This window comes from Palaemon carinicauda, chromosome 37, assembly GCF_036898095.1.
Source record: "Palaemon carinicauda isolate YSFRI2023 chromosome 37, ASM3689809v2, whole genome shotgun sequence".
NCBI classification, from domain to species: Eukaryota; Metazoa; Arthropoda; class Malacostraca; order Decapoda; family Palaemonidae; genus Palaemon; species Palaemon carinicauda.
In genome coordinates this window covers 55023220-55039326 of record NC_090761.1, presented here as the reverse complement: position 1 = coordinate 55039326, position 16107 = coordinate 55023220, and the positions used below count along the sequence as shown (strand labels likewise).

At 37.1% G+C, this 16107-nt stretch overlaps 1 protein-coding gene across 1 annotated transcript in view; it reads right to left on the bottom strand.

The window, feature by feature from the left end:
• AGO1 (protein argonaute-2) overlaps positions 1-11461 on the bottom strand; it is a 28008-nt gene extending 16547 nt beyond the window's left edge. The window contains exons 1-8 of the mRNA XM_068361242.1: positions 11346-11461; positions 6830-7039; positions 5801-6006; positions 5424-5498; positions 5006-5137; positions 4669-4843; positions 497-639; positions 282-361 (exon numbers count right to left, since the gene is read on the bottom strand). Coding sequence (XP_068217343.1) covers positions 282-361; positions 497-639; positions 4669-4843; positions 5006-5137; positions 5424-5498; positions 5801-6006; positions 6830-7039; positions 11346-11364 — 1040 coding nt within the window. The 5' untranslated portion in view covers positions 11365-11461. The remainder of the gene's footprint in view (positions 1-281; positions 362-496; positions 640-4668; positions 4844-5005; positions 5138-5423; positions 5499-5800; positions 6007-6829; positions 7040-11345) is intronic.
• Positions 11462-16107: the final 4646 nt, after the last annotated feature.

Sequence of the window (16107 nt, the reverse complement as noted above, 5' to 3'; positions counted from 1 at the left end):
TATACATTAAATTCTTTCCTCCAGATCAGCAAAGTATTTCCACTATCGCCAATATATCCTCTTTCAATAACACCTTTAAAAGAATCATGTTAAGACATTTTTCTTCGTTTTTCATTTTTTGTTAAATTTTAGTAAATGTACAAATATGAGAATTTTCATCAACGACCTGCCCTTTGACAATTCAGAATTAATAACCCCATCTCAAAATGTTTCTTTACTATTTCACCCAGGAATCAGTTGAATTCATGCTACTGTTTCCGCAAAGGGAAATACAAACTTACGACTGCATCTGCGCTGGTCTTCTCGTAACATTACACACACGATACTTTCGTCTCATAGCACCACAATGTGTAATTTCAATCTGTAAAAGAATAAAAAGTTAATTTCTTGAGTTTCAAGGTAACAATACTGGGACTGGGTTATATTGGATATCTACAAAAAATAAGGCAAAACTGTAACACTATAGCTCTGAATAATATAATGGACATATCCTCACCTTAAGACCTTTAATTTCCTTAGTGAACTTTACTCGCTGGGAGTCAGTCAGGGGTTTGCGCTGTTCACCGATCTCTCTTATATCTAAAACTTCACACATAAATTCTATAACCGCTTGGGCTTTATAAAATGCCGTTGCAGAAACTGGGGAAAAAAATATAGATATATTACTCAAAGTCCATTAAAATGGAGTTTTTATGATAAAACAAAGTTTTATGAATACTTACCTGGCAGTTATATATACATAGCTAATTATCTCTATTTCGGCAGAATTTTTTCTAAAACTAGGCAACCGCCTTGTGGTGGTTGGGTGGTAACACCCGTTAAAGGGTGGTAGGAGGAATCATTCCCGTTTCCTGTTCTCCAGTTCATCTATGCCCGACCTGTCTCCTGAGGGGAGGTGGGTGGGCCTTCGAATGTATATATAACTGCCAGGTAAGTATTCATAAAACTTTGTTTTATCATAAAAACTCCATTTTTACGAATAGAACTTACCTGGCAGTTATATATACATAGCTGATTAACACACTTGGAGGAGGGTGATAGACAGTAACATCGTTGGGGAAACAACCAAAAAAGTTGTAGGATAAATAAACACCTTGATTCCTTACCTGCTAAGGTAGCTGACTTCAAAGGTTCCTGCCTCTTGAGTCGCTTTCCCTTAGGAGTGTCAGCCAGGATGTGACCTGCAGAGCTGAAAACACTCAATCGAGTCTGTCAACGGGGTGAGACCAACAATCTGACTAGACTTCAGGACTACCTATTGCCCAAAATAAAAAACCGCAACTTTACCAAACCAACCACCTAACATTTGCAAAGTAGATAAAAATGATCTAACTAGACTGAGGTGACTGTACACAAGTCGAAGTCCTCAGACAACCAATAAAAAATACACCAACCTATGCACAAGTAAACAAAACTAAGGTTGACGAACTTCATTTCCTGGAGCGAGGTCTGAAAGAACCCCTGGTAGATCTTGGTCCTGAATCTGCCTTCTCCCTCTAAAATCTGATCTTGAAGTAGTCCTGCCCCGAAAGGGCTGCTGGAATCTCCTTTCCTCCCGTTTCAAAGAAGAAGGAGGGGCTGCAAAGGGCTTACGAGCAGAACGAGATAAAAGGTCTTGGGTGGCTTTTTGGGCCAGAGAACGCGTAATGTCATTAACCAGAGACTCGGGAAAAAGATGTTGAGAGAGGGGGGCGTAAAGAAGCTCAGACTTTTGAGCATTGGTAACAGACCTAGAAGCAAAAGAGCAAAGCAGAGCTCTCTTCTTTAGGACCCCAGCTGAGAACAGAGCAGCCAACTCATTCGCCCCATCTCTGAGGGCCTTATCCATACAGGACATAATGCTCGTAAGGTCCCTAGATCCATCCATCAGTTCAGTTTTCCTTGCGAGAGTCCCAAGCGACCAGTCTAGGAAACTAAAAACCTCAAAGGCTCTAAAAATACCTTTGACGAGATGATCCAGCTCCGACATTGACCACATGACCTTGGCTGAGTTGAGAGCATGCCTTCTAGCAGAGTCCACTAAACCAGAGAAGTCACCCTTGGAGGAGGAAGGCACTCCCAGACCCAAAGGTTCTCCAGTTGCATACCACATACCCGCTCTTGAAGCAAGACGAGCTGGTGGAAACGAGAAGGAAGTCTTAACTGTTTGTCTCCGCTCCATCATCCAGTCATCAATCTTCGTGAGAGCCTTCTTTGCGGAGATAGACAGCTTCATCTTGATGAAGGCCGACTGTTTCTTGGCCTTCTTTCTGTTAAATTGGGACTGAGGAGATTGAGGGGCAGCAGGTTGGAATTCCTCTCCAAAAAGTTCAAGAAGGGAGCGAGAGAGAACTTTGTAATCTCCCACAGCATCGGCAGGATTATCATCGTCATCAGAAACATCCTCGAGGGCCTGATCCACATCTGCAATATCCTTCGAAAGAGAAGAATCCTTAGAACCCGACAAGGGCAAATCAAAGGCATCATCCTGCAAAAGACGGGTTGCATCCTGGAGTCCCGCGCTAGAAGAATCCTTGGAACGAGAGGCAGTATCGTCCCGAAGAGGCAGGGTGGTATCGCCCTGGGACCGAGAACGAGAGGCAGAGTCGTTCTGTCGTCGAGAGCGAGAGGCGGTATCGTCATGGCGGCGAGAATGAGAGGCGGTATCGTCGTGGCGGCGAGAATGAGAGGCGGTATCGTCGTGGCGTCGTGAACGAGAGGCGGTATCGTCGTGGCGTCGAGAACTAGGGTCGGTATCGTCGTGGCGTCGTGAACGAGAGGAGGTATCGTCGTGGCGAAGCGAACGAGAGGAGGTATCGTCGTGGCGAAGCGAACGAGAGGAGGTATCGTCGTGGCGAAGCGAACGAGAGGAGGTATCGTCGTGTCGAAGCGAACGGGAGGCGGTATCGTCTTGGTATCGAGAACGAGAAGCAGCTTCGTTCGATAAGGTATCGTCCCGGTATCGAGAACGAGAAAACGTATCGCCCTGGTATCGCGAAGAAGTATCGCCTGGCGCAAGCACACATTCCTCATCCTGGCGTAGAGAGGGAGAAGTTCTCTTTAAAGAAGAACTCCGTTCTCTCTTAGAAGCAGACTTCTTAATCGGCAACGAGTCGTCTTTACGTCTGTCAGACTGGGCGTGAGGGCGACTAAAGGCTTGTACTAAAGTCAAAAGTTGTTCCTGCATGACAGACATAAAGGATTTAGCAACATCAGCTGGGTCTTGCGGATCCGAAGGGGGGGGCTGACGAATAACACTCGTATCTTCGGCAGCAGGCTTCGTCCTTTTCACAGGCACGGAGTCGAAATCATCCTCCGATGGACAAGGTTCATAACTGCTAGAACCGGGAGAGAAAGAACGAGACCGTTCGTCGCGGTTCCATCTCCTCTTAGTAGGTCTTGAAGCTTCAAACTTCCATTTACGTCTGGACGAATTCGGAGAAGAAAACAACACATCCGACACGTCTTTCCCGTGACGGTCAAGAGCAGCCTGGGAATCGACAACAAGACTGTCTGAGGCGACGGCTGACCGAGGGTACGTACCTCTCACCCCCTTTCGGTCATCGACGTACCTTCTCCCTTGGTCCTGGGAGCTTGGTTGAGGTCTAGGCCTAGGGGTATGACAGATTCGGTCAGTCGCCACCTCCACTGCACTAACACAAGCACTTTCACTTTCCTTACCTTTAAAGGCCTCCAGTTGTTCTTTAATGGCCTTCAACTCGGCCGCCAGGCTAGCGTACCGAGGGTCATCCGTAGATACGGAACCTGTAGGAGGTGCAGGAGTTGCTACCTCAAGGGAAGGATCAACTTCCAAAGAGGAATCAATAATAGGATCAATATATAAATCTACGCTAAGTTCGTCTTCCTTACCACTAACAGACTTAGACTTAGACCTAGAAGCTCTCCTAACTCTATCGAGCTCTAGCTTACGCACATAGCGCTTCATAATTAACCAATCTTTCTCATCCAAAACCTTACATTCCCCGCACCTATTATCAAGGGCACAAACAAAACCCCTACAATGAGAACAAACAGTGTGAGGATCAACCGCCATTTTGGGTAGTCTCACCTTACATTCCTCATTCGCACAGATACGGTAATGACTCTTTTCACTCATAATGAAAAACAGCAAAAAAAAAAAAAAAAAAAAAAGCTAAGAGAAAACAAAATACTACGATCGCCAAAACCCCAAATCAGAGTACTTCACCAAAAAAAGCAGACTGGTACACCGAGCAGGGAAATCGAAGAAAAAACTCTTAATGACGGACCAACGTGTTATCGATCCGGCCGGCAGAGATGAACTGAAGAACAGGAAACGGGAATGATTCCTCCTACCACCCTTTAACGGGTGTTACCACCCAACCACCACAAGGCGGTTGCCTAGTTTTAGAAAAAATTCTGCCGAAATAGAGATTAATTAGCTATGTATATATAACTGCCAGGTAAGTTCTATTCGTAAAAAAGCTGAATTACACTAAGGTATGCATCGAGTAGAAAAGTTTGAAAACATTTCTCACTAGCAAATAAATATTAAGCATAATTTCATGATTACACAGTGTAGCAAAAAATTTTCAAACTAGATTATATATACAGTATATCAAATAATCATGTGAAAGACATGGAAGTAAGTCTTGTACAATATTGCATCAGTGTAAGAGCACAAGAAAAATACAACAGGAGCTTCCTCACCATCTATATTGAGCATCATCTTCCATTGTGATGGACGAACACTCTGATGAAAACCAAACCAGACTTCTCTACCACCACCCAATGGGTGATAATACCCATCAGGGGCAGAGAAGAATGATCGTCCAACAGGCGTATATGTCATGGAGGGCAAGTGTCTCATTACTACATCTAATGCCTGTAAGGAATATAAAGGAAATAATCACTAGCATTAAATCTAATATCAAATGAAGGGGGTGATATATCGATAAGACAAGGCCATCTAAGTATATAACACATGCATTATGCCCACATGTAAAACCAGAACCGACACTCAACTACAATCAGAATTATGCCATACCTGAATGGAATCATATGGAATGGTTCTAGTTCGTCCTTCGAGAGCCTCTTCTAAAGTATATAGGTTAACCTGGGCTAACCACTTTATACCAACTTTGAAGACTCTATCACGACCTTCTCCCGGTAGGGTAACCTTATCACAGACAAAATCTTTCATTAACGGGGAACCTCCATAAAAATCAAGAGTTTCAAAACTTCATTCACAGCCAAATTAGCAATTGGTACTTTTTCTAAAAATATGTACAATACAGATAAACTTTTCAATTGCAAAGTTAAAGGAGTTGATATTAAGGCAGCTTACAACTACATAGCAAACAATCATAATGGCAGTTGCAAATTGACAATTGGAAGGAATGTGATATTAAAATTTTTATTTTTCTATGGTATATTTTCCTTTACAAAACACATCCAGTACTCACTTCCAGTTCCATTTTTTCATTTCCAATTGGCAATGGATCCCTGGTATACAGGTTGCTTCTCCCGTCAAAGACAGGCTATAAAAATAAGGAAATGGTATAAAAATTATTTAAATAAAAATTGCAGTGTTGTCTAAAATAAAATATGCATCAACAGTATTTGAAATATAGCTGAAACCTGATATATCCTAGAAACTTACTCTATTCCACTCTTACTTTATTTCAAATATTATACAAAACCAAATCTTCTAAAACTTCCACAAAACTATGTACTTCTGACCAATATCAAATGTATTTCATGTAGAATCTACTAACAGTATCAACTAAAACCTTGCCCACAATAACAATTGACATAATGAATATAACATAAAATAACCAACCTTTAAGCTGCCAAATATTCTTGGGAATGCATGAACCATGGTTTCAATAATCTCCCGGTTAACTTTCCGGGGACACTTGTCTGGTTGTATGCTAACATCATAATGATGTATGTAGCCTCTGGGCATAGAAATTTGAAAGTGATTTGCTCTTAGCGTAATAGGACGTCCTTCGCGGCCAAGATTAGGTCTCCTTGGTGCCACAAAAGCTGCGAAGAACAAGAATAGACTTAGGAAAAGATACAGTAATTATAAGATGAAAGCAATTTGAAATTCAATAACTTTCTTAAAGATTAAGCAAAATGTATTCAAGGCATTAAATTGCATAGGGTATTTGGATTTCTTTAACTCAAGAAATATACTGTAAATGCATTGTCTATATTATCAAGAGTTTGTTTTTAATAAATTATCCATTTTCACACCATTTTCTATTGTCTAAGGTATGACTCATGAACACGATTAAAAAAGTTGACATTGAGAATGCATAATGAAAAAACTAAAACAAGTAAAGTTTTATTAAACCCCCGAAGATCCGATGCAACAATTTCTAATGGAATTTCCACTGTTTTCTCACTTTATTCCCTTGTTAGTTATCTATGAAACATCAACTTACATAAAAAAAGTTCAAGTCATGAACCTGAGAGCTCCATTATCATGGGGATCACTAGCAAGTTAAGAAAACACAAATTTCCCTAATGATAACTTACATCAAAAGCTTAAACTCATCTCTATAGAAATTACAAAAAGAATTACTAATGATAAATGAAATGTACATAAGAACATCATTCTTAAACAAATACTCATTCAAAGCTTTAAAAACATAAGAAGACAACAACCTTTTAACTTAGGAAAAAGGTTAAGCTTGTCTCTAGAGAATTTAAGAATGGAATTACCAATGATAAAAGAAACATTTGTAAGACCTTCATTCTTAAACATATATTCATTCATAGCTTGAAAATCAAACAGTGGAGTACACCTTTCAACAGAACAACTGAAATGAAACAAAAATTGTCTATAATAAATTCAACTCACTTGGCAGCTCAGGAGGTAACAAAGCACTGATGCCAGTTCCAGTGGCTACTGCGGGAGTACCTGGAGCTTGTGGAACGATTGTGGTAATTGGTCCAGGAGCAGGAGTTGGTCCTGGCGGTAACGTCAAGGGGCGGGGCACTGGGGGGCCAGCTGGTCCTGGAGGTCCCCCCGGGCCAGCAGGTGGGCCGGGGGGGCCAGGAGGACCAGGTGCTGCAAACACCATTACAATATTACTTCAATATTTGGTTATATAAAATATATTCAAATGGAAATATTACTAGTTAATACTTTACAGTGACTGACCACTGCATTGCAAACAGCACTTCCAAAAGACCAAAAAAATACTTATTTATTGTGATTTTAACTCAGGCTTGCTATAGTATACCTCCCTGCAATGTTTATAGTTGGACATTTATATATAAACTTTAATAGCTGGTGGGCATATAAATACCTTTACCCTATAAGATTTTGGTGTTACATCTGGCAAGATCATAGTGACTTTAACATTCTTTTCTTTCATATAATACACACATTCTATATATTCTAAATAAAATCTGAATGGCTATGTCTTTTACACAACTATCCTAATGCACAACATAAAAGCATGCAGTTAAAATTACCATCATAAGTTTGGGAATCAAATTACCAACCTCAGACGAACAACTGCCAAGAAATTAACTCAAAGAAAACTATAAAACATAAGCTGTAATGCCTGTACAATTATTTAGCTAAAATGACCTTTGATTCAACAGAAGAATTAATAATTTGACCTAATTGATTCCACCACTATTAAAAAGACATTCTGAGAGTGTTTGAGTGCTAAATCAATACCGTACATTATTACTACTATAAATTTCCTTTAATGACACCAAACTACTCTCTAAGTGGATTCCGGATGACAAAATGTTGTTAAAACAAAAATTATGACAATTTTCACCTAAGATGTCTTTAAATCACAATTGCCATTTTCATTATGCAGGTCAAAGTGGAATATGCATACCAATAAAAAATATCTATTTCCTACAAGTGGTTCAATAACTTTATCTTCAGGGGTTGCTTGGTTACGACGATTCGCCATTATGAACGGGCTTCCATAACGTACTAAAAAAATTTTTTTTATTTAACTTCAAGTTACGATGTTTGGTTCATTGAAATGACAAACTATTTGCCGACACGGAGTACAACTAACACCGCCGTCTGGCCAAGAAGTAGTGCATTGTGCATTGTGTCACTTAGAGCATAATTTTCCATTTTTGTTTATGATACAGTAATTACAGAATAGCAGACGCTCTCTGCTAAGAAAACAAGATGAAAACCAACAAAAGATTGGTAAAATTTCATCCACTGAGGAAAATAAACAAGGCTAATTACCAGGAAATTACAATCTCTTAGGTAGGTTTTGGCCAACTGTGATTTTACAACTCATCCATTTTTCTAATACTGTAGAGAATAAAACTTCAGTGATCTGCACCATTGGAAAATACCAGCACACCATCCACAGGTTACAAATTTTTCTGAAAAGTGGTTACAAACAACAAAAAATGGTAAATCCAGGTCACCCTTCGATCCTAAAAGGTTCTCTAAAACAACCAATTAGAACTTTTTTACTTCATTACAAATTATTCACTCATTCTTTCAAGGCTTTTTACTAGATTGCAACTAATCTAATCATTCTTTCGAGGCTTTTTACTTGATTGCAACTAATCTAATCATTCTTTCGAGGCTTTTTACTTGATTGCAACCAATTCATTCATTCTTTTGAGGCTTTTTACTAGATTGCAACTAATCTGATCATTCTTTCAAGGCTTTTTACTTGATTGCAACCAATTCATTCATTCTTTTGAGGCTTTTTACTAGATTGCAACTAATCTGATCATTCTTTCGAGGCTTTTTACTTGATTGCAACCAATTCATTCATTCTTTTGAGGCTTTTTACTAGATTGCAACTAATCTAATCCTTCTTTCGAGGCTTTTTACTTGATTGCAACCAATTCATTCATTCTTTTGAGGCTTTTTACTAGATTGCAACTAATATAATCATTCTTTCGAGGCTTTTCACTTGATTGCAACCAATTCATTCATTCTTTTGAGGCTTTTTACTATTTCGCAACTAATCTAATCATTCTTTAAAGGCTTTGCATTTGATTACAACCAATTCATTCATTCTTTTAAGGACTTTTACCTGATTGCAACCAATTCATTCATTCTTTCCAGGATTTTAACTTGATAGCAACCAATTCTTTCATTCTTTCAAGGTGTCAATGACCTTCGGTGCCAGAATGCTAGAAAACCCAAAATTAAACTAATCAATCTTTAAAATCCTGACTGGGAAAATGGTGGCCTGCAAATGGATAACTGAGGTCTTGTTAAAACTCAGGTGACTAAAAAGGGAGAACTTCTTTATTTACAAGATTTTAACTCATTATGGCCAGAAATTCCTCTCACTTCTGTATAAAGGAAGCCTCTCATTCACGTCTGCGGAACTATGTGAAGTGTTTCCTGCTAGAATTGGAGGATTTCAATCAAAGTAACTCTGGCTGCAGCCTTAATATAGCAGACCAGTTCCTCCCTAGTGCATAGGAAATAGGAATTTCTTCCCATTTTTCTAGCCGTTGTACAGCATAAACTGTGTGCGTTGTTCTGCAAAACCTCTACACAACAACAACACCTAACCTACAAGCCATATCCTTACCTACTACCTAATGGGGGGAGGGGGGTAAAGGCCCCCTTACACTGCCGTACTCTTAGATTACCCTCATAGCCGTCATTATACGTACTTGTGGCCGCTGCCATACATACATCCTCTCTGAACAGGGTATGAGTCATAAAAATTGTCAGCATAAATGACCTTAGATGTCAGGATGCCAGATAACTCGTGATCGATCAATCGATTGTAAAAAAAAATTTGTAACACTATTGACTCCCCTAAAAAGGCTCTGGGGACAAAGCAGTAGAGTACTATGAAGCATGTTATATTAGGATTAGTTGGGCTAAAGATGTGTGGTTAAACATTTCTAACTAATAACGGATAATGGAAGAAAATGTTAAGCTGAAGCTTAGACCTTACAGTACAGATTAACAGATGCAGTTTTGAGATCATAAGTTTTTGTTTTGTTTCTGCGTAAGTAATATCACCGATGAAGATTAAATTACAAAATTTGGGATGTATGTACAATAGCGGCCACCTGTTTGTATTATTATGTCTACCTTGAAATACGGCAGTGTAACGGGGGTCGCAGGAGGGAAGTAGGTAAGGACATGGCTTGTACAGTAGGTTACGTTAGGGGAGAAAGTTTAGGTTAGTTGATGTCCACTTTTAATCAATGTGTGAGGAACTGGCCGCTGATTTACAAAGGCTCCCAAAATTTTATTTTTCAAAAGTAATCTAAAAAGCTATGACTGCAGTTTTATATGTTCATCTGAAACAGTAACTCTAATCATATACAGCTCATCATGGCACTACACAATGGTCATTTTGACAATTTACGATAAAATGCATATACACTATACAACATATTTGGTATATTGATTTATGAACCCTTATCTCTACAAAAATACCCAATGCTTAATTGGTCCCCACTACAGATAGATAGATGGACCTTTTACCAACACAGAAGCCAGTGAATAATATTTCTATATTTGTATAACCTTAATAAGACCAAGTTATGTGCCCAAACAAAAGCAAACTCACAAAATAATACTCTAATACAAAAGGTTAACTTAACCTTCAAGAACATAGATAATGCTGTATAAATTTGAAATATCTTATTTCACAGTTTTCCTGGATGCATCAAGGGCATTATAAACAAGTGTTCACCAAGGACATTATACTGTACACTAAAGTAAGTCAACCGTGGGCCCCCACCCCCAACCAAATCCCAAGGAAAATCAACATTAACAAACAATACCCAATTCAACCATAAAAATAAATGTTCATTAAATAGTTTTTCTTGCCATGCTTCAAATATGTCCCTACGTCCTAGATTTCTCACAAAATCCCCGAGATGCCTTAATTATCGACCAGCAAATGGCCTATCTGAGTTAACATGCTCGTGTATACTGCTAACTGGCATTTTTATTACAACAAAATGCTTCTATCTCATATATTGGCAACAAGTGCAAGGGATTATCTAAAAAATAAACCTATCAACACACGATTATCTAAAAACCAAACCAGTAAGGTTCAGCTTGGTCAACCAAATTCATCTAAGCATAACACCGCCAATTTAAGGGCTAGGCCCGTAGCTTTTACGATAAAAATCCAGATATTTTCTTTATTCGTTCATCAACATTTAATTTACCTCAGTAAATCCGAGTTAGGATAATATGTTCACTTCCGTTTCGCGATGGCTTGATGTTTAACTGTTAGCCTTCAGTTTAACAAGGTCAACTCTCCCTCCTCAAACAAGGGAATCGGGGAGTGTGTCAGTGATCCACAAAACACTTTGCCCAAACAACTAAAACACGGTGAATTTTTCACTGATTTCTTAAACCATACAGATCTACGAGTACTTACGCTGCCCAACGGGGTACATGAACTCTACAATAGTTGATAACTTTCGGGACGAAACACCTAAGATTTGATATGTCGAAAATGGCGTACTCTACTTCCTGTCCCGAAGTATGGCGACGGGTGCGGTGGTTCTTAAGTGTAAATCCGTTGTAAACAAATTTTAAATATTTTTATTATGAAATAAATCTATTTGAAACTACCGAATATTACATATTAAGTTATAATTTGTATACTATAAGTGTTTGTAGTTTAACTTTATAAAATAATACAAAGGAAACGTTTCTCCATTCTTATTATTTTGATGTATATGACAGTTTGAGATTGTCAATTATTTAAATTCATCTGGCTTATAAGAATTGCAGATTACGTTTAAAAAGTTTTAGTTATATATTATTGGTAATATTTCGTTTAATTGAATTCATTCTCGCCACAAGAACAAATAAATTTTGTTGACAATCGCGATATTTATTTCATTCGGAAAAAAAAAACTACCCTTTCGTTTTTTATAAGTAATTGTTTTTATCATGGCAAATAATATATTGACAATAAAAAAAAATCCAAACCGTGTGAAATATATTCAAGATTTTTTTTTTATTTTTGGAGGGAAGAATGAGTCAGGATAGAAAATATGAATCACCTCTGATTAATCATCTTCCTGTAAAACGTTTGTAAATCGCTCCAATGAGTTAAACAAAGTACTTCAAATGCTTTACAATACTAAAATAAGCCGATGCTTAACAGATAAAAAAATATAATTATGCAAGAATGAAAGAGTTGGTGGCAACAATTACTTTTTTGTTACCACTCTAGTGTCCTGTCATTCATCAGATTAAGCTTCTTAATTCTACCAGTCTGTTCAACTAATGTATATAATTGGACAATCGTTTCACTGTATACATATATTTGGCTTATCAGACGAATGAGCTTTCAAAAGAGATAACCCAGCTATCTCTCTCTCTCTCTCTCTCTCTCTCTCTCTCTCTCTCTCTCTCTCTCTCTCTCTCTCTCTCTCTCTCTCTTCTCTCTCTCTCTCTCTCTCTCTCTCTCTCTCTCTCTCTCTCTCTCTCTCTCTCTCTCTCTCTCTCTCTCTCACATACTATATATATATATATATATATATATATATATATATATATATATATATATATATATATATATATATATATATATATATATATATATATAATGTAAGGAAAAGACATGGACAGGGCCAGGACATAATTGTAATGAGAATGACGAACAATAGATGAACATTAAGAATAACAGAATGGGTCCCCAGAGTTTGTAAATAGAAACAGGGGAAGGCAGAGAAGACGATGGATTGACGAACCAAGAAAGTTTGAGTGCGTAAACGGGCACAGAAAGACCATAAACAGACTCAAGTGGAAGGACATGTCTGAGGCCTTTACATTTCCCTCCACATGAGTCCGTTTATGGTCTTTCTATACTAACAAATTTTCTTAGCACGTAAATTCATCGTCTTCTTTTTCTTTCCCTTCTTTGTTTTCAATATCTATAGATTCATTCTGTTATTCATCTTACCCATATATTATCTATCATTCCTGTTCGCCATGTCCTTTTCTTTTTCTTACATGCATGTCCTGGGGAAACACTGTCTGTCCTAAGTACATTTATTAACGATCTTTTTAGGTTCGTCCATAACCCTTATCTGTTATTTCTCTGCATTTTCATAGAACATTATCTTAGTTTTACTCATATTCATTTTCAGCCCTATATTTCTGCTTCCTCTATTCAAATCTTCTATCATATGTTGCCATCCACCAAACACAATTACGTCATCTATGCATCTTAAGTTGTTAAGGTATTTTCATTACTGTCAAATTCTATATTTTCACAATCTAAATTCCTAAAAGTTTGTGGGCACTGTCTAACTCCTTTCCCAATCCGAGTTTTCTCACTATCTGATACATATATATTTACAGAATAGTATGAGACTTATGAAGACAAAAGCATTGATGAAAATATTGATACTCTTTTACTACCGCAATCAAATTAATCCTGTTCCTAATATTAGGCAGGCAGTTAATTCTAATAGCCAGGCCTTCCCCATCATGAGGCTCAATACTACACAGTATTCTAGAAGTTTTATTCCAGCTGTTACCAAGTTGTGGAATGATCTTCCTAATCGGGTAGTTGAATCAGTAGAACTTCAAAAGTTCAAAGTTGGAGCAAATGTTTTTATGTTGACCAGGCTGACATGAGTCTTTTTATAGTTTATATATGACATATCTGTTGTATGACATATCTATTTTGACGTTGTTACTGTTTTTAGAATGATTTATTGTTAGTTTGTTCCCATCATTTATTTATTTCCTTTCCTCACTGGGCTATTTTTTCCTATTGGAGCCCTTGGGCTTATAGCATCTCGCTTTTCCAACTATGGTTGTAGCTTGGCTAGTAATAATAATAGTAAAGAGCCTGGTACAACTTATTAAAAAAAAAAAAGAGGATTAGCAAGATTATATTGACCAACGTCCATCTTATCACTACTGTGATGCCCATAGAAGCAATAATTCGCTACAAATCCATAAAGAATCTTTTCCCATTAAAAGTGGGTCAGTCCTTGTCTAACCAAACCTCAAAGGGCCAATCTGATCTACAGTAGGCCTAATAGTGTACTAGCCTTGGATTCTGTCAAAACCTCAGCGGTAATGAAAGCCCTAATGTAAAAAGCAACTTCTCACACACGAGGCTGACTAATCTTGATCTACAAACAAACAAAAGTTCAGTTCATCGCTAACTCTCTGCAAGGTCCCCTTTTGACTTGTCAATTTTACGCAAATTGTGATCATCTCTTTTAATTGAAAGATTGCCACATATGCCAAATTCTCTCTTATTTGTTATCATTATAGTAGTAAATATTATTATTATTATTATTATTATTATTATTATTATTATTATTATTATTATTATTATTATTATTATTATTATTATTATTATTATTATTATTATTATTATTATTATTATTATTGTGAGCCAAGCTATTCTCTGGGTGAAAAGCAGAATACTATTATAGACTCAGTGCTCCAACAGGGAGAGTAGCCTAGTGAGGATAGGAAATGAAAAAATAGCAAATAATATATATATACATATATATATATATATATATATATATATATATATATATATATATATATATATATATATATATATTCATATATATATATATATATATATATATATATATATATATATATATATATATATATATATATATATATATATAAGTAATGAATAAAATTGTAAAAACATTTGAGATCAGTAACATTGTTAAAATATGTCTATAAAACGAGACCCCGAATAATCAACACATTTAAAATAACTTTTTCTGCAAGTTTGAACTTCTGAAGTTCCAGAGTCATCGGCGATATTAGAAAGATCAGTGAACAATCGGGTCACAGGTGGAATAAAACGTCTAAAATACTGTGCAGTATTGAGCTCTTCATAATTGGATCCTTCTCTCTGGTTACGGCTCACCTTTCCTATGCCTACATATACACCGAATAATCTGGCCTATTCTCAACATATTCTCCTCTGTCCTCATATACCTGGTAACACTGAGATCACCAAACAATTTTTCTTCGTTCAAGCTGTTAACTACTGCACTGTAATTGTTTAGTGGCTACTTTCCTCTTGGCAAGGATAGAAGAGACTCTTTAGCTATAGTAAGCTGCTTTTCTAGGAGGACACTCCAAAATCAAACCATTGTTCTCTAGTCTTGGGTAGTGTCATAGCCTCTATACCATGGCCTTCCACTGTCTTATTTAGAGTTTTCTTGCTTAGGGGTACACTCGGGCACGCTGTGTTCTATCTTGTTTCTCTCTTTTTTTTTTTTCAAGTTTATAGTTTATATGTGAAGGATCTAATTTAGTGTTGTTATCGTCCTCGAAATATTCTATTTTGATAGTTTATTCTGTCATTGTAGTATATTCATTTTCTTGCTTCCTTCCTCAATGGGCTTTTTTTTTTCCTATTGGAGCCCTTGGGCAGAGCATCTTGCTTTTCCAACTAGGGTATAGCTTAGTTTGTAATGATAATAATAACAATAGTAACGGTAATAATAATAATAATAATAATAATAGCAATAATACAGTAATTGCAAGAGAGAGAGAGAGAGAGAGAGAGAGAGAGAGAGAGAGAGAGAGAGAGAGAGAGAGAGAGAGAGAGAGAGAGAGAGAAGCGCCTGGATTCCAATAAACGGTAAATTAACGAATATTCTACTGACAAAAGAACTGCACATGTGTACTGGAACTGACGGCTAAATGACGGTGAAAATAATGTTGGCAGGACCGGTTCTTAGCAATATATGCAACTCCTTTTATATTTCCAAAGTAAAAAATTCAATTCAGTTTTGCGGTTATTAACCCCATCGGTGGCAATGTCGTCTGCTAAAAAGCGACTCCCAGAGTCCCAGTCCAGAAGTGACTAATCTCAATCAACAAATAAAAGTCATCTTTTGTGGCTTTCAGCTCATTGCAAATTATCTACAAGGTCTCATTTTTACTTGCCAATTTTACGTAACATGTAATCATCTTATTTAATGGCAAGATTGCTGCATATGCCAAATTTTCCAACTTTTTTTTTTCAATTATATTTACGAATTAAAGGAGTCAAAGGTCGCATTAGCATTTATTTTTTTAAACACTTATTTCATTTGTTATTTAACATTAGCTTACGGGATTAATACCAATCAATCAAAATAGATAAATAATAAATTAGGCTTGTGGTTACTCAATCAGGGTGC